Source organism: Rhipicephalus sanguineus, chromosome 6, assembly GCF_013339695.2.
Source record: "Rhipicephalus sanguineus isolate Rsan-2018 chromosome 6, BIME_Rsan_1.4, whole genome shotgun sequence".
NCBI lineage: Eukaryota > Metazoa > Arthropoda > Arachnida > Ixodida > Ixodidae > Rhipicephalus > Rhipicephalus sanguineus.
Genome location: NC_051181.1, coordinates 131,867,835 through 131,887,293, shown reverse-complemented (window position 1 = coordinate 131,887,293; position 19,459 = coordinate 131,867,835). Strand labels below are relative to the sequence as shown.

The window sequence follows — 19,459 nt, the reverse complement described above, 5'->3', positions numbered from 1 at the left end:
AGCGTTAAAAATCTCGTTTCGCAGAAATTCCAGTGTAGGTGTAGGTGTCGTTGTTTGTGAGCGTTATTAACGTTATCATGAGAGAAAATTAGAGGTGGATGCGAATAAGGAATGGATAAAAAGTCTTCGGTTCGAGTGGGACCAGGGATTCGAACCTGCTACCCCTCGCTCCGTGGCGCGAAGCGTTTAGCCGCTCGGCCACCACGCATACATCCTCGAGCATACTTACGGCGAGCTATTTATATACGCCATTTACCGTTGGTGGTAGGCACCTCTCGGAGGTGCTTCAGCGGGGCAGAGGCTTGACTATCACTCGCGACATGGCGCAACTTACCCACTGGGACTAGGGTGGTGTGCATCGAGGCATTCTGACTGGGGCGCTTTACACGGTATCGCCACGTGTTTTGTCGCGCCGCATGCATGGATGGATATGTATGAGCCGGAGGGCGTCCGCACTTTCGCTTTCCTTGTGGCACGGTCCACCGAGAAGCGAATCTATTCTAGCGATTGAGAAGGCGGTGCAAACAGGGCCCGATTATGCTGTCGCGTTCTACCCCTGAAGCGTCCTCAAGCGTCCTCCAAGTTTTTAAGTTAATTACTGCGATTACTCTTTGGTTATTTCTCTTAATTATATTGTTTTAGACCTTCTTCGTTCATTTTAACCCGGCTTGAGCATTGCTAATCTTGTTCTAGGCCTGTATTGAGCACTTGATTGTGATCGTGATTATGCCACATGAGATCTACGGACGACAAACCGTTCCCCTAAAGAGCTACGCGCTTAAAAATTATCTGAGATTTTGCGTGCCAAAGCCGCGTAGTTGTGAGGCACGCTGTACAGTGGTTTCTTTAACGCGCAACTAAATCTCTGTAAACGGGCGTTTCTGCATTTTGAACCGATCGAAATGCGGCCGCCATGGCCCGTAATCCAACACAAGCTCTCGTGCTTACGACCAACGTTGGGCCGGCACTGGCCTTACATACACGCTAAGTGGAAAAAAAAAAAGAGAGTATGTCCTACTCTTTTTCAGCGAGTGTTGACTTGCCACGTATATGACTCTCTTTTAAAGGTGCACGCTAACTCTCTTTCGGGTCCCACGACTATCCGACGGGAGTATATAATGATCTCCAAAGAGAGTCCAGGTGTCTCTTTAAAAGACAGTCACATACGTGGCACGTCAGGACTTACAAAACATAGTCGAATGACTTTCGTCTTAAAGGCGGAGCTGTTTACGGCGGCCGTGAGCCACGAACAGAAAATGATCCTCATCATGAACCGACACGCGTTCTCTTCGTCCTCTTCTGCTTCGCTACCGGAACACGTACGCCGATTTGTCCGGCGTGCGATGGATTAACTCTGAAGGGTAGAGAGAGAGAGAGAAAGAAAGAGAAAAAAAAGAGAAATAAAGATAGAGAAAGAGAGGAATTCCATGGGTAAAAATTTCTTCGCGATGTGAGATTCGAACACGCGTACCCACGATGCAAAGGCGAGCGTATTAAACACGCGGCTATCCAGGCACGTTAGCAGATCGTAGCATAGCCTTGTATTGTATAACATAGCAAGGGGGTGGGAAAGGGAAGTGAGGGTGTGGAGGAGGGAAAGGAGGAGGGGAGAGATTAAAGCGTAGCGCAGAAAGTAAGAGAGAACGAAAGGCACAAAGAAAAAGAAGGAGAGAAAGAGAGATTATCAAAGAAAGAGGGAGAAAAAAATAGAGACTGAGAAATAGATAGAAAGAGGAAGCGAGAGATGCTGAGAGAGAGAGAGAGAGAAAGAAAAAGAAATAATAGAATTAAACAGACACAAAAAAGACATACGCAAAAAAAAAACAGAGAGAAACGAGAAAAAGAAAGAAATAGAGGCAGACAGAAAAAAAAAAAAGTTCACCGACGGTTACGATACTCCCTAACGCGAATTCTGAGCGCAGCTGTGTTGGGGCAAGGCCAACTGTGTCTGAAGTTTTGGCTTTCCGCAAGGTATCGACTACGCCATAATTCATCATTTTTGTGAAGTAGGACAGCACCCACTACGCCGTTATTCGTCTGTCTGCGGATAAGCGAGGTATACCGCTACACATCTGTAAGGTGTGTGCACTTTGCTGATGCTGCATGTGGCTGATGACGACGAATTATGGTTGAGCATTTTGCAGTGGGTGCGAAGCGTTAAAGCACACACTCGTTGCGCAAATACCATTGTGTGATGACTGGTTGTTATTTGACTCTTCTGCAACGCTATATTACATAGGTTAACGCGATTCCTCGCCCGACATGACGCTTGTAGAGGGCCTTTTTGCAAATGAGTTTGAACCACCAGCGTGGCTCTGTAAGAAAACGTGGTCTATAGTTTTCTTACAGAGCCACGCTGGTGCTTCATAGATTGCTGGGAAGGAGTTTATTTTTGGGATGTACTTCGAAGGACGATAAAGAAGGATTTACCGTTAGATCCACATGGTATAAGATTTATGCCAGTAAATGATGAAGAGGGACTGCCTTTTGACTTGATTATGCTGGATGGCCTTCACTGTTTAGGGCGGGCTCGTATGGCAGGATCCTATTGCGATCCAGATGCACGGCCCGCACGAATGTATTTTCAAGAGTGTATGACCAAGTTTGTGGAACTCCAGAAAGCTCAAGAGTTTGTACCTGAGTGGTTGTCGAGGGTAGAACCCTTGACAGCGCTCAAGGAATTTTAAACTTGTGTCTGTCCAGTAGGACTGAGACAACTTGTCGTTCCGTTCATGTGCTTATTGTTTGACGTACGTCTAATAACAAGCAATAAATAAAAAAAAAGAAAAACCAGCGTGGCTCTCGACTGCCACGCAGGGGGTCCGGGTTCAAGTCCTAGTCGATCCTTGGTATTTTTTTTCTCATTTATTTTTTCATGTCTATCTGTTACGCCACCGACGGCGACGGCAACAGCGACGCCGCTCAACGCAGGAACTGGCGCTAAGAGCTGCGCTCTAAAAATTAGCAAGACTTAGCAAAACAGCAACAGCCAGGACTACATAGGGGCACATCAATTCCGCTGTCTCTCCAAGAGCACTCAATGCATCTCCCGTACAAGCTGCGCTATTTTTTGTTATACATTTGTTTCTTTATGACTATGACTGAACTGACGGACAGGTCTCTCGCGGAGTCGGCATAGAAGCAATAGAAGTGCTTGAGTATTTAACAAGTTGGTGATTAAGAGCCCTATGCGCTCAACTACGTGAGAAGCAGTCCCTCCACAAAGGTAAGTGTATTGAACCGGTACACGCAAGCGCTAGAGACGCCTTATAAACTGAATACTTATAAATAGCGTCAGTGTAACCATCGTGTAACTTACACCAAAGCTAGACGAGTCTTACTCACACAGCACTGCCGATGGAGCCAAATGTTACCTGTGGCGCTAGCTGCATGTCTCAATAAACAACCGACAAGATTGTTCTACTTACGCAAACGACTCTGCAGTCAATTACATGGCGAATATTGGTAACCTTCGAATCGGTGGTAAAACTGTGACAGAATACTTCACCTTCGTGGTCGACTTTTTATGCTAATGCTCGTGATGCGAGGTTGCTATGTAAAATAGAGAGATAAAATGTGTATTTCATTTTGGACTAGAGCCAAAATGAAGATAAGTGCGTGAGTGAAATGGGCATGGGTGCAACTTCACTCGGAGGCATGACCAACAGACAGACAGACAGACAGACGGACGGACGGACGGACAGACAGACAGACAGACAGACAGACAGACAGACAGACAGACAGACAGACAGACAGACAGACAGACAGACAGACAGACAGACAGACGAACAACTTTATTAGCAAGTGTGTTTGGAACCCCCGGGTCCCTGGACCACTGCGTGGTCCTACGCCACGTCTACACGGTCATACCTCTCACCGCGATGACATCGGCAGCCCGAGTCACCGCAGCAAGTTGCAATGCCGGGTCCCCAGACGAGAGCAGGACCTCCCAGTCCTCCCAGCACGAAGTGACGTTTATTAGAAGCGAAGCAGCTTTTGCTCGGGGCTGTGTCCGTCCTTCCCTCACGCGTCCGCTCCCCACTGCGCATGCGCCAACTGCGCATGCGCGTGAGCGCTGCCTCCGCTAAGTTTCTCCTCTCCCGTTTCTCTCTCTCCGCCCCAGCTGTGCGCTCGTATATAATGCGGCGCTCGCTCGCTCCCATTGCACTCTCCTTCGCAACGGCGCCATGGACGCTCGCGAAGCTGAACGTAAACGGCAACGCCAGCAAGCAAATCTCGCAAAGCTGCAAATCTCCCAGCTGCAAATCTCGCAGCAAGCAAAACACACTGCGAGACAACGCGAAGCCGAAGCGCAACTGTAACATCGAGCTGGGGGGGGGGGGGGGGGGTAACATAAGCGGTACACAACATATACACAACTCCACACACAAATGAAATATACACGGAAAGATACAAATAGAACAACAATGGAAACACAAGTGAACACCCAGCGCTGCTTCGCATCCCCTCATGGTTCCCTTTAGTGGGAGATGGTGTAATTTTTTTGTGCCGTGCGGGCATCTCGAGGGTCTTATGACAAACTGTCGTGATCGCTGTCGTTGCCGGCAATTATGCCATGTACAGTACGGTCCACTGTTAAAGGGAACACTCCAAGGAGCACCTTTCATTTTGCTAGCCCTCTAACAGGAAATGGAGAGGGAAACATTGTTCATACACTGCACGAGTCTGTCAAAAAGAGGCTGAACTGTCAACTACCAGTAGTTTTATGCAAATCTAAGCCACTATGTTTTTGGAAGAGCGATATCCAAACGTGCCCTTCACGAAAGGGTTCCATTTAACAGTGGACCCGTCTGTACACGACACTTGCAGTCGGCGTCAAAACTTTAGAGACCACTAGGTCGAAGAAATAATTGAATTCCCCAGCAACTTTTTACTGTATTCGGTCAAACTGCACAGTACATGTTCTTTGAGCGTTTTAGAACAGGCCGGAAATATAAATTCCAGGATGCCCGCCGAAGTAACGGGAATATTCAGCTTCTAAGAGCGGAGGTGTTTAAGCTCAAGCTTGGTCCAGTGGTGTTCGTGAAACTCCGTCGAGCGATGACGTCACCATGCGTCGCCTAGCAACGCGTTGGAGGAAGGAGAGGAGAAGAGAAGTGAATAGGAGGAGGAGGAGAAGCAATGAATAAAACAAAATAATTATTTCTTGGCAAGGTGGGATTCGAATCAGGGTACCCACGGTCCGAACGCGAGCGTCGTAACCACTCGTCTAACCAGGTACGTCAGTCGAAGAAGCGTTTATGGGAACCATATGATTGCATAGCTATAGACGAGAGAATGAGACTGTTTGGTGTAGCGCGCAACCACAAGGACAAATGAGGACACACACACACACACACACACACACACACACACACACACACACACACACACACACACACACACACACACACACACACACACACACACACACACACACACACACACAGCGCCAACTTTCAACTAATGGTTTTAGCGCTGTGTGTGTGTCCTCCTTTGTCCGTGTGGTTGCGAGCTACGCCAAAGTCTCATGGATCATAACCAACTAGCCCAACAACGCGCCTTGAGAGGAGGAGAAGAGGATAGAGAGAAAGAGAAAGAAAGCGAGAGAGAGACTGAAAGAGAAACCGAAAGAAAGAAGAAGAAAGAAAGAAAGAAAGAAAGAAAGAAAGAAAGAAAGAAAGAAAGAAAGAATAGAGAGACCGAGGAAGGAAGTGATAGAAAAAAAAATAGAAAGAGAAACAGAGAGGAGGTATGTGGAAAGGGTTTGCGCATGCGCAGTAAAGGTGGTCACGCCGCACACCACCACCACCGCCACCGGAATAAACTCTGCCATAAGATGCTTCGCATCTAATAATGATTTCATGCTGCCGTTGCTACGTGATGAATGGGGCGGAAGCCTTCGTCAAGCCGTTAGTGGCATTTTGCTTTCACCCCACAGCATCGTTATCGTGACAATTGTAATGTCTCCTTTGATGTTGAAACAAACAGAGTTGGGTTGAGTTGCGAGGTTGGTATGTGGGCCAACGAACGGATGCATCCGTGCAACTCTGGAAAAGTCTTGTCATCACTTAGCGTGAATTGTGCTCACGCACGTCCGGTTGCGCCAGTACGCGGTCGCCCGCCAGCGGGGGTCCCCCTTTTGTTTCTCGGCCGGTGATAAATGTTGGTGTCAACTTCACGGCTTGTACAGACAAAGCCGAATCCATTTGTCCCAATTAAAGAACCGGCTGAGAGAAAACAAAAAGCCAGAGTGCTGCGCTTTGTTAGCGCCTGCCGAGCATGGAACGCATCTCGAAAAGCCTTCCCTCCGCTCCCGCTTAACGCTCGCGCTGGGAGCGAAGGACGGCTTGCACTCTTTAGAAATGTGTGTAACCAACGTTCCATATGTATACAAGAGACGTGTGTGTGTTTATAGGTATACAAAAGTCTGTATGTATACAAAAGGCGCGGTGCTTTCAGAATTCATATACTGTCTGCTGCGTTCCGCAAGCCCGGCGTCAGAAACGGCTAATGGTATGAACGTCCTGTAAGTAAATAAATGGGCGTCTCGTTCTTTTAAACAAACAAAGCGGCAGTGTTGTTTTAATTGTCGCGTACATTAAGCCTTCGCTGTTGCGCAGAGGTCATTCTAATGCTGCGACCAAGGTCGTGGAATCGAATCCCCGCGCTTCAACAGTCAACAGTCGCAGTCTATACGGCAATGTTGCAACAACAGCGACATCATCAAGGTTTTCGCGTGTGGATGGGGTCTGTTTCTCGCACATTAACTGACAGGTACACTTGACAGTTGAGAAAATTAAGCGAACGAGAACGTATAAGCAAAAACCTTACAAGAATACTGGCTTCCGCAGTTGTATTGCCAGCAGTTCACAATCAGTTCGCCCTGCGATACCACAGGTGAGCTTACTTTCTACATGAATGCTGAAGGCAGTGGCCGTAAAATGTGGGGTGCATCAAAACGACGTCTAATGTGTTACAGGCTCCTCGACTGCTTGCAATGCGACCAGTCAACAGAAGTATAGCCTTCGAGGTTGGTTTTTTTCTGCATCGGTGGCAGCCAACGCTGAGGCGTAGATCTGGGCACTTGAAATTTCGGGGCTGACATGGTGTCAGTCACTGAGCGGATCACTGAACGATCACTGAACGGCCGATTTTGTCATGAGCTGGGAAACCTGTAATTGAGGCCATGCAGCCATACTTCAAGCAAGTTGAACCTTGATAAGCTTGTCTTCGCAATGAGCTGTTCGGTGGCACGATCTTCGAATAACGTGCTCTATAGGCATTCCGAGGTTCATGCAAAGCGCAGCTTAACCTCGTCATGTAGGGGGAAGAATAGTGGATAAGCGTGAGGTATACGTGTTCCTGTTGCTAGCAGGAGTTGGGCAATATACTGTGACATACAACTTAGTTGCCGATGGCGAAGTAAAATGTTGACCATTATGTATAATCTACCCGCACCGTATCGCGAAGATCTGCATGATTTCACCAGCGGCATTAGTTTTCCCCACCTAAAGTACAGCACCTCAGTAACACTGCATAATAAAATTTACTATAACACGCCTCAGTTGGCGTGAAAACAGAAACGACAGAGCGCGACACGACTCTTAAACGAGAGGACGCTGTACAGCCTGCGAAGTGACAGGGCATCATTTTTCTTCTTTTTCATATCTTCGTCGGTACCAAACGTTTCTACGCTTCCCGTGCATGGAGGGCCTCTTACGCATTCAGTGCAAGCACACACGTCCGCAAGGGGTGCTGTGGTAAGGCGTTAATGAAATGCGTTCGGCTTCAGCGCCCATAGAAACTCCCTGGCATAGGCGACAGCATCCGCCAAGCGATAAGCACCGACGATAAAAGCATTTTCGTTCTGCTGCTTTTTACGATGCCGCCCGAACTCGTACCTCCTGCAACAGCTACACAGAGCGGGCACAAGCGGTGAGGCGGATGGGGTAAGGGTGGCGAGGAGTTTGGGGAAGAGTTTGAGTCAAAAGGTGAAGAGAACTCATAAATTCGTAAAAGAAAAAAAAAAGAAAAGAATAGAGAAAGAGGGAGCGTGAGCTCGTAAAATCAAAGTGCGTTGAAGCGTGTCGCTTGCTACGTGCTCACTACGGTCCCTCACGTGCCTTTAATAATCCAACAAGTCGCCATGCGCTCCCATGCACACGAAGACGCGTAGTATCAGTCAGGCTGAGTAACAGGCCAGAAGTGGCAGTTCAGGGGCGCCTCTCAGATAATCTCTCATCGTCATCGTCATCAGCCTGACTACGACCACTGCAGGGCAAAGGCCTGTCCGATGTTTCGCAAGCTAATCCGCTACTGTGCTTGCCATCCCCGCAAAACTTCTTAACCACAACAATGTCTCATAATAAATCTATTGTTTGTTTCGAAGAAATTGGTAGAACAACCCAAAACAACGCGGTGACTACGAGAGGCTGTAAGAGACCAACACGAGCACTTTTATCTCGTTCCTCTTCTAACTAAGCGGGGCCGCCTCAGCCGTGTATCGAACCCGTGCCCTCGCGCACAGCAGTCCAACATCCTGAGCAATGACTGAGGCACCACGTTAGTATTACTGCGACAACGGTACTTCCCAACCTGAGCTGCGTCTGCGCATAACCGACTACTCCGCGACGAAGACTCGTTTTAAAAGGGCACTGACACCAATTTTCAAAGCTGCACGTTACTCCTGCCTTAGAAATCTCCTGCATACGGAGACGGCTCTGGGCAACTGCGGAGCCCAGGAAATGCTTAGGAGATATTTTATTTTGCTATTTAAATTCAATTTTCGCTTGGCGCACCTACTGACATTGATACTAGCGTGACGTTAAGCTGCAGTATCATTCTGGTCATTTTCACGCACCAGTATGTCTAGTTGTGATGACGTCAGGTACCAAAACATACAAAATGACCGCTTGCGCGTCACCAACGGAGGCACGGAGCGGAGCGGCCGTGGAAACGTCACGCTATCTTGCGCGAGCACGTGACGAGAAGCTCATACCGTGTCGTGACGTCACGGTACAGTAGGAACCGAAACCAGGTTCCTTTAAAGAACGTTGCAATTAATTTTTCAGGGCGCACTCACGATTACCAGTACACTTTCCAGGCTCTCGAGGGCTTGGCCTTTTCATCTGACGCAAAAAAAAAACAGAAAAAAAAAGAACGACAACTGAAAATTTTCGGGTCAGTACCCCTCCTCTTTAAGCTTCACTATCACTTCATACAGGCGTGAACGGACCAATCATAGTTTAAAAACAGGTTATAAAGAACCGCTCATACAGCTGCAGAATGCCTTGTGCATTTTAGTTAGCGCACGACAAGACGTATGCGTTATGGAAAAATACGTGGTCGGGCGGAAAAACAAATCCGACCTCTGCGCCGGTACGTGACAGCGTTTCCGAGGCCGATGCGTTTCCACTGCAGCGGCACTGCGAGCGCGGCAGTGATCGATAACGTGGGCCACGCGCCAGAGACTTTTCGTGCTGTTCCCCCGTCGCAACTTTACGTTTTCTTACATATTTATTTTTCCACTCGAGAGGACAGCCGCGACGAAACAGTGCCTTGACATTCCGCCCTCAATAGGCGAGCTAATGAAAGTTACAACAACGGGGTATAACCTGATCAAACCAACGGAAAACGAAGCCAGGGGAGGTATGGGGGACATCATTCATAGTCTTTAGCTGCAGGGTAGTAATTACGACATAAATGGAAATGACTTAAAGTGGACGAGAGGAACAACTTACCGCCGGTGGGAAGCGAACCTACAACCTTCGCATAATGCGTCGTAGCTCAGTTGGTAGACCATCGGACGCGTTAACCGAAGGTTGCAACGAGACATAAACTTGGGCCGTAGAGACAATACGGTTTTGATGATATCTTAGAAATGAATGTACTGTGTTCATTGATTGACCCAATGCGGTAAACAGAACTTCGGTGCAAAGTTCTTTCTTCTCAACTGCCTATTAGGTTTGCTCGTACAAAAAAAAAAAGCAAAGAAAGGAAAGAAAGAAGAAATGAAAGAAGAAGAAAGAAAGAAAGAAAGAAAGAAAGAAAGAAAGAAAGAAAGAAAGAAAGAAAGAAAGGAAGATGAGCACGAATGCATGAGTTCACAACCTAAACCGCCATGTCAAAGTGCGGCAGAGTTGCACTAATTTATTCCCTTTATCGACGACAAACTCACAATCATTCCGTCCTAACAAGCGTTGCATAAACATTCATCAAATGTTCTTCGGCCAGCCATGAGCTGTTGTTAAGCGTGTTTGCCCGCGATGTGGGTCCTAAGCATGCGTGACGAATTAAATTTCAGAAGTATGGGGCAGGGGCTACACATATCGGTCGTACAGTAGCAGGATGTTGGAGGGTGTAGATATAAGCCATTGGCCCATGCAGGTGGTGCGCTCCAATTGCCGTGATAATACATGACAGCATATGAGCACCTTTTTACAGAGTGTTTGCTGTAATAAATATCCCGCTCGCAACAAACACTGTTCTACGGATGCAACCGGCAGAACACACGCAGTGGGTTACATCACGTGCACATGTGGGTACACATGTTCAGAAGTTTGTTTGCAAGCGTGCGCACGAAGTGAACCGCATTAATTGTTCCATACTCTTCCGCCAGGCACAAGTGGTATATTGAGTTAACACAGGTTTAAAAACTAAATGACTTCCTCTAATTCTAACGAAAGAAAAGGAATCGTTCGAGGGGTTCGTTTCTTTGTTAGACGCAACCAAACGAATCCAGGAGACAGTTAAGCCAAGGAAAGCGCAGGAGACATCTCTTGTTTTAGCTGTAGTGTAGTAATTGCCACATCAATTGAACTGAATTAAAGTGGACGAAAAAAATTCGACAGATCCCACGCGTTGTGGGAATCGGTTTGATGAGAAGCAGTCAGCGAGTGCTTCTATGCTGTATGTTATAGCTTTGAGACAAGCGTTACGAGGTGGATCGCCGTGTTTTACAGCGAAAGCTGTTATGAGATCATTTCAACGGCCGTTTTCGGTGGCGTAGTTGTCCGCCGCCGCCGCCGCCGCCGCCGCCGCCGCCGCCGGTGTCTGTAACCACTATCGCTCGAAATAAGAAAAAAAAAAACGAAATAAGAAAGAATTTCCAGGATGGAACGGGGTTCGAACCTGGGCCCTCAGCGTGGGAGCCCAGTGTTGTACCTCAGTGCCATGCCGGTGCTTGGAACTGCATTGCAAAACGACGCTATACAGGCCTCATGTCCAGAAGGAACCACATTAACATATGTAATTTAGTGTGGTAGAAGAGTGAAATAACAACCACGCACCGCACAACGCGAATTCTGTAACCGGGCGTCACACAATGCGAATTGCGCGACGAGTGGGCTGTTGGATGCTTCCAACCCACTACAAGGGGCTCTGCAATAATTCTTCATCGTCATCAGGCACAACACCAACAAAGTGCGCATGATGCCTTACATGTTTTTAGCGGGCACCACGGCTCTCCGTTGAATGACGAAAAATGGCATAGTGGCTGCTGCCCTACTTCACAGAAATTATGATTTATAGCGTAGTGGGTTCCTCGCAATGCATTGTTTGCATTGGTTGCCAAGGAAGCCCATGAGCCCATCATCCATTTCCTCAGGGTCTCAACAAAGTTCTTCCCCCTTCTCACTGTCTCTCTTTCTCACGCCAATGTATGTTATATTGCATGGTGGGAGAGTTAAATAGCGACCGGGCGTCACACAATGCGAATTACGTAACTGGTGAGCCGTTTAAAGCTTCCAACCCATTACAAAGGGCTGAGGCACAATTCTTCATCGTCATCAGTCGTCACGTAAACAAAGTGCACATAATGCCTACATATGTGTAGCTGGAACCTCGCTTCTGCGCACAATGACGAATAATGGCGTTGTAGGTGCTTCCCAATTTCACAAATATTGTGATATATGGCGTAGTGGGGACCTTGCTAGTGTACTTGTATTAGTAGCCCCAAGAGAGTTTACAACGGGCTCTAGAAATGCCGCTCTTCCAGCTTTCGCTGTGACTGTGCTGCGCTTTCCGCGCAGGCCTGGCATTTTTTGTAGTAGCTGTGTGCACATCGTGGGCTTACCAGGCACATCGACGACACTGGCATTTTAAGGGTAACTTATTGTGCGACGTAACGTCAGCCCTCACGTTAGAATGCATACGTCAGTATTATCGAAACTAAGTTCACTTTATGGTACAATCATGTGAGTATCATACGTAACTTTCGTTAATGTATTCCTCCGGCGTCGAGCATTGCTGCAATATAGCTTGCTGAATCATTGGAATACAAATGTAATGTTTATTAGACTGCTATGAAAGCGGAGCCAACACTGGAACCACAGAGGTTAATCTGATATGACGCCTGTATCGTAGGAGTACATATGAAGTGTTTATTGCTTCCTTATAAAATTAGATAGCCAGCACCATAACCACAATTGGCGTTGCACAGACATTACGCCTGCATAGGCTGTTTCTTCAAACCAGTTTATGGACCCGGAGTGGCTCTGTAATGGAATACTTGATTGCCACGCATTCTGCGTGGCAATCAAGTTCGATTCCTGCTGGGATCCAAATTTTTATACTTTCAATTCATCGGGTCAACGCTGCAGACGTCGGCTTTTCTTAACGCTCTTGCATTTAAATTGCCAGTGTCTGTTCTCGCCGTTCCTGGGTAGATATAAACTGCCAATCACCTGTGGCGCATACCCGTACACCGCGGCCCGCTGAAAACGGGTATGTGCCACATGCGTCTGGAGAAAAGGGTTTGACGACGTACGCGCAGGATTTTCACGTTGTTCGTATCATGATCCGACAGTCATATTCGTCAAATCCTCTTACCCTCCCATGGTAATTTCGGTCTACAGCAGGTAAAGGAGGCGATCATGAGAGCACCCAGACGTAGGCGGCTAGATAGATAGATAGATAGATAGATAGATAGATAGATAGATAGATAGATAGATAGATAGATAGATAGATAGATAGATAGATAGATAGATAGATAGATAGATAGATAGATAGATAGATAGAAGCTTGACATACCAAGTTTCAGGAAATTTCGTTGAGCCAATGTAGCCAAAAAACGAAAAAAAAAAAAACTGATATCCGTGACGTCGCTATCGGAGAATTCAGCGGGAAACTTAAAAGTGACACTTTTGACCTTGATTTTTTGTTCTATTCATGAACCTATGTTGGGTGAAATTAACAACACTAGACTTTGCACAGTATAATCTATCAGTCTGTACTAACTAATTGTTTGACTTTAGCGTCCCTTTAATTATCTGACATGCTAGCCACGGAGTTCCCAAAATTTCTCGAAATTGATAAAGTTCGATATTGCAGTCGCGACGAAGAATAATGACATGAACACCGAGGGCAGGGCTTGAACTCTTGTAGCCTACACAGCGCCCGCCGCGAAATGACACCGGCGCACTGGCTACATTTAAAGGGAAAACGTGCTGCCATCTAGAAGAAACGCGTGTCACTTGTGACTTATTTTGATGCAGGCGCCCGCGCGACGCGATGAATTACCGGCTTGCGATAGGGAAAAGAAAGTCATTAAGTACGAAACGAACCTTCACAAAGCATCGTTACACGCACGTTCAGCGCATTCGTTGAAAGGGTGAGCTCATTTTGCGCAGTTATTACATAAACCGGCGCATCGGCACTGAGGTTCGAGCGGGATCGATACGTCCAGCATGGTAGCGCCGTGGATGGCCGCATTTCAACGACTGCTTCACGTCCGCGGAAATTCTGTGCCAGCTGCCGCGATGAACTGTTCGTTCTGCGTCCAAAACTGTCTTTGACTGGTGCCTGCCCGGCGACCTCTGTAAGGAAACGCTTCCTGGCTCTCTTAATGAGGTAAGTATGCCGGTGCCCATGTGCGATATCCTGACTAAGCCTTTTGCCACGTTTGAATGAATGCCGGTAGCATGCCTTTCTCAGCTTCCGATTCTTCACCGATGATAATAACCTTACCGCTACGATACAAGTGAAAATTACGAAGCCGTAAGTTCTGTTTACAGACGGCATGGCCCAAGCCGCGGCAAACGTGTGCGACGTGTCGAAGAAAACTCGCTATGAAAAACGTGCTTTTACGTGCCAGCTGGCACTTCGTTCGCCTGTCGTATTTCGCATCAGAAGCGGATCGGTGGCGCCATCTACACTAACGAGGCTCAATTACGGGGCAGTTTCTGGTCTCGGAGTACCCGCGTTTCCCTCATTTCTGATCCGCTATTTGCGGTCGCGGCGCTTATGTTGCTGAAGTGGAGATAAAATTGAAATAGCGCGGTATAGGTTATGTAAACTGCGTTATTTAATGTATCTGTGCAATCAGCACTTATCTACGCAAATATGTTTGTCGCGACTCGAAAATAACCCGCGAAATTTGAAAATTTTGTGGCGAGTCATTTGACGGAGTTGTAGCGGAATGATGCAATGTATTTTTACGAAGCCCCCCCCCCTCCCCCCTTTAGCATCTAAATTCTGGATAAACCACAGTTAACGGCTAACGCAATGTGGCGTAGCCAGAAATGTTTTTCGGGGAGGGGGCTGGGAGTTCAACCATACCATATGTACTGTCGGCCGCAAAAGTTTGCGGGATGTGCAGCGCGTGGCGGAGCGACAGAAAACTGCATTGCTGCGTCACCTACCGTGATGCGGCGGGTGTTGAGGCTATCGGCCGCAGCCTCCGCGATTATATCCGGCAACTGCACGTTGTCTAAACGCGCCGTCGCTAATCGCCGAGGCCGATAGCCTCAACACCCGCCGCATCACGGTAGGTGACGCAGCAATGCAGTTTTCCGTCGCTCCGCCACGCGCTGCACATCCCGCAAACTTTTGCGGTCGACAGTACATTCGTGCGTGCGTTTTTAAGTGTGCGTGTATATATACACATGTAAAATTGAAAATCTTGGGAGGTTTGGCTTGAACCCCCCTCCGCCGGCTACGCCAGTGCTACCGCAGTAGGGAATGAGCCCGCTATCTCGTATTCGGCAGTATAACGCGATATACTTCAGATGTACAAGGCCCGCGCGTGTGTGTGTGTGTGTGTGTGTGCGTGTGTGTGTGTGTGTGTGTGTGTGTGTGTGCGTGTGTGCGTGTGTGTGTGTGTGTGTGTGTGTGTGTGTGTGTGTGTGTGTGTGTGTGTGTGTGTGTGTGTGTGTGTGTGTGTGTGTGTGTGTGTGTGTGTGTGCACGCATGCGCATGAGAGTGAACAGATGGGCAGCATAGACTATGCTGGCAGATCACGAGAGACATGGGGAGAGGAAGCTGTAGACATTACAGACAGACGACGCGGATGGAGACGACATCCTTGTCAGATTTCACTACAGCAGCCGCCGTGGACTGCTCAGTTTCGTTTGACGACTGCGTCGCGGTATAGCTTCTGTAGTCGCTGTCGTCACGTGTGGGGACCGAACGCATATGGAGTGGGTGTCCACGCAGATAAACGCTGACATGAAACAAAAGTTGAATCAAGCAAACTAAAGTTGAACTAATTAAGTCAATGAAATTGGATCGATTAAAACAACTGTGACGTGCAGTGAAGTTTCCTGCAATCTGCAGTGCTCGTGCCGATACTGTAGTAAACACGTTCTTTTTATCTTCTCTTTTTTTTTTACAAACTGAAACATGACACAGAAACATCACATAGCAAATGATCACATATTCACCAGACAGAACGCTAAGTAATAATTAAATGCTTCATTCCTGGAAGCAATATATCAAGGCTTGAGAAAGTCATGCAAATATAAATGCAAAAAATGCTATTATGAATCAATTCTGGCTTATTTTCACATTTCAGTCAACACGAGCGCCACAGTATCGTACTTGCCGCGCGAGGGGCTTTCGTTGACATTTCTCACGAATTAGGCTTTCGATTAGCTGTTCCATTGCATCGAAGCTATACGCCTATTCGTTGGCCACCTACAACGCTGCAAGCCTTTTACTTTTGATACGTGAGAACCGGATGTAATTTGACGTGCACGCCTTTCTAGTTAGATATAAACCGTGGCGGTGCACCTGAAATTAATTGTCGAGAGAAAGACAACCAATCAATCACTTAACAATCACCGAAAGACATGCATCGTCTTCCCGTGTTAGGAGTCTAGCAGATATGGCAACATTACTCGTAAAAAGTAATTAAATTACATTACAAATTATAAATTGCCGAAAGCATACGACATTACATTACTGTTACACTTTTGAAATGTGTTGAAATCATCTTGAAATTACTTCAACAAAAGTTCATAATTCGTGAGCAACTCGTGTAAACTGTATTTACAGCGCATATATAGTCATTGAAATCTCGGACATCTTTGTTCAACTTCTCGCGTTTGAGGTTTGGCACTCAGATGAACTTGTCTTTGTCATTTTCTTTCCTTTTTACGAAAATTTTTTATACCAGGAAGCGGACACGTTATATTTCTGTCAAAATATTTGGGAAAATCAGTAATACTCTCGAAATTACTCGCTTTAGGTAACTCATTAAATTACTCATTACAGCAACAAGTCGCTTAATTACTGCAATCCAGCTACTGCAATGCAGTTCCATACCAAGTATGGAACGTAGGATGCCACAGATTTGGATCAGGCAAGTGAAGATGACATGGAAAGGTATACCACTACAGCGCGTCTAAAGGGGCGGTCAGGTAAACACGAGAAAACAATAGATGGCATCCAGCCGAGAGACAATGAGAAAGCAGGAAATATACGCTAGCCTATACGTCTTTCCGGTCGCTTAGGCAGGAAGACGTACGGAACGCTTGATGCCACAATGGGCTTACAGTAGCTCAACACAATAGCTCAGGTTCGTAATATCATATATTTGGTCCCACCCTGCAATAGGATGGCTGCCGAGCTCAGGGGCGCGATGCTCGATGTATTGTGGATTATCCACTTCGTCTTCCACTGATTGGCTGGAGCTTGGCGAACAACGCGCCCCCTGTTTCCAGTCCTTCTTCCGCAACGTCATTTTAACGTCACGAAGCTTTCACAACTCTCGACACAAATGAGAGGGACGGAATGCGTTTCACCTCAACAAATGCTGCCCCCAGAGCACGGTGTAAGAACACCGTGCCCCAGAGATACGCTTTTGGACGCACATCTTGGAGGCCGTGCATGAACTCTAATCACGTTAGCCCTTGCATTAGTTTTAACGCGACCGCCCGCCTGACGTACCTGGCAGGTCGGTACGGTTTCCCTGCATCGTTCTCAAACATTTGAACACGTTCATACGCAAGTTCAGACATGTCAAGTTTGTTCAAGTGTCCTGTTACTGCGCAATTCGTCCGCTTTCTTTCTCTTTACGCTGGGAATGTGCTGGCAAGTTCGATGCGTCGACATGGCCAAGAGCGCCGTGACGTCACGGCTCGCCGCTTTTTCGAGTAGGTAGGTACACCGTGAATAGCTCTCCAGAACTAGTGCTGAAAGCGTTGCTGGCTTTTAAGTAATGTTGTACTCTTTACTTCGAAAACTCTCCCTAACAGGACACAATTTAACCGTTCGCCTGATCTTGTAAAAAGCTTCCGAGCGTTGTTGACACCTCAAAATACATCGCAGTTGCATCAGTGCGTGCTTCAGTGAACTCCTTTTACTTAAACTGATCGGAGACTACAGTTCGACAAACCCTTTTTTGGTGGAACACTTATCCGTGTTTGTAAACTGGCCTGGGGCGCTCTTGGCGTCTCAGGCAATCTTTCAAACGAAGATGAAATCAGCAGTTTCGCGCAAGCAAAGGCTTCCGCAGGGTTCTGCATTAGTGGGAGCGAAGTTTCGCTGCACCCCCACCCTCGTTGGTCGAGTCCGAAAGAGATCAGGCTTCGCAATGGTCGCAAAAAAAAAAAAAAAAGAAAAAAATGAAGGTGAATGGATAACGTGCACTCACAACGGCCTGCCCTTGCTTTCTGGGGGTTAAGGTGGGAGGTGAAACAGTTCGAATCCAAGGTCAGCGGCCCTCGGTCGCCACTATCGTCAGAACTTGCTTGGAAATGTCCCTGCACGTTAAACAATGACGTAACTGGTCCCTCTGAGTAAAGGTATGGTACACAGTTGGTGCCCTGCTTAGGCGAAGGGGGGCGGGGGTGCCCCCCCCTCCTCCCTCCCCCTTTAGGCAAATTGCCGCCTAGATGTTTATTACCGCAGACCTATAGTCTGACTTAGCAATACGTTTTGTTGGGCTAGTTGGTTCATGACTTCTGAAGGAAAAGATTGTAGCGCAAAGCAACACACGGACAGACAGACATGTCAAGCAGACAGACATGTCAAGACATGTCAAGACATGTCAAGACATGTATAGCGCCAGTCCCGTCCTCTCTGTCTGTCCGTGTGTTGCTTTGCGCTACAATTTTTTCCTTCAGAACTATAGTCTGACGATCGTCTTCCCTTTTTGCGGCGTCGATCGGCCTATTTGAAACACTACAACTTTTATGTCGCTATGCTGCCGCCCGTTCTCCTTTTAAAGGGGTCCTGCAACACTTTTTCAACATGGGCAGAAAACTGCCGATCTGGTAGTTGAGACTCCTGAGAACACGTGAGCCAAACACGCGGCCTTGAATTTACAATTAATTCTCAAAGTCAGCTAGAAATCGTTCCCTCGTCTCTCGACAAATGATGCCATATACCCAAATGACCGCGCCATATACCCAATATAACGGCCATTGGCTGACTTGAGCATGGTTAGCTGAATAGTTACCGCGGCCAGTGCGGGTGGGCGCCACGTTCCTTCGTCCGCGCTAGCGATCGCACTCATCGGCTACGCTGCAGCGGTAGGCCGATAAGTGGCCGGTGGTTTCTTGGCCCGTGTCAGCCAGCTGGCGCGCGTGACTGTGCAAGTTGGAGCGAGCGCGGGCCAAGAAATCACCGTTAATTTATCGGCCTATCGCTGCAACGGAGCCGGCGAGTCGCGGCCGCAGCTGATTTCGTTTGCTCAAACCACGGCTGAGGGCAGCATTCTTGCGGCGCGCGAATGCGCTAGTCACGTGGTTCTTTTTGTATTTCGCGGGCTTTCTTTGCAGCTTGGAAAAAATGGTATACGTGAGACTTTCTTTATCGCAAATATTGCATTTGGGGTTCCTGAAGGCGCTCTCGAACTTTGCAAGCCGCATTTCTCGCCTAAAGTCAGTATTTGACAATTTAATTAAATAATCCTAATTAAAAAAATAATTAATTACCAAACAAAAAATTGTCTGTAGTATGCAAGGTGACTGTCAGCAATTTGCAACTGATTTCACTCGCCTGCCTCTAATATTGTATTTTTTAACCCTTGTCTGAAGATAGCTGGGACACCCTGTATACCACACACACACACACACACACACACACACACACACACACATATATATATATATATATATATATATATATATATATATATATATATATATATATAGAGAGAGAGAGAGAGAGAGAGAGAGAGAGAGAGAGAGAGAGATATGCTAGCCGATTTTCAGGGAGCCTTTTCAGCGTGTGA

The 19,459-nt window shown here is 47.3% G+C and overlaps 1 protein-coding gene across 1 annotated transcript in view; it reads left to right on the top strand.

Annotated features, from left to right (window-relative positions):
- The first annotated feature begins 13,488 nt into the window (after window positions 1–13,488).
- The window catches only part of LOC119396435 (major facilitator superfamily domain-containing protein 6-A), an 86,640-nt gene continuing 80,669 nt past the window's right edge, over window positions 13,489–19,459 (top strand). The window contains exon 1 of the mRNA XM_049416599.1: window positions 13,489–13,851. Coding sequence (XP_049272556.1) covers window positions 13,847–13,851 — 5 coding nt within the window. The 5' untranslated portion in view covers window positions 13,489–13,846. The remainder of the gene's footprint in view (window positions 13,852–19,459) is intronic.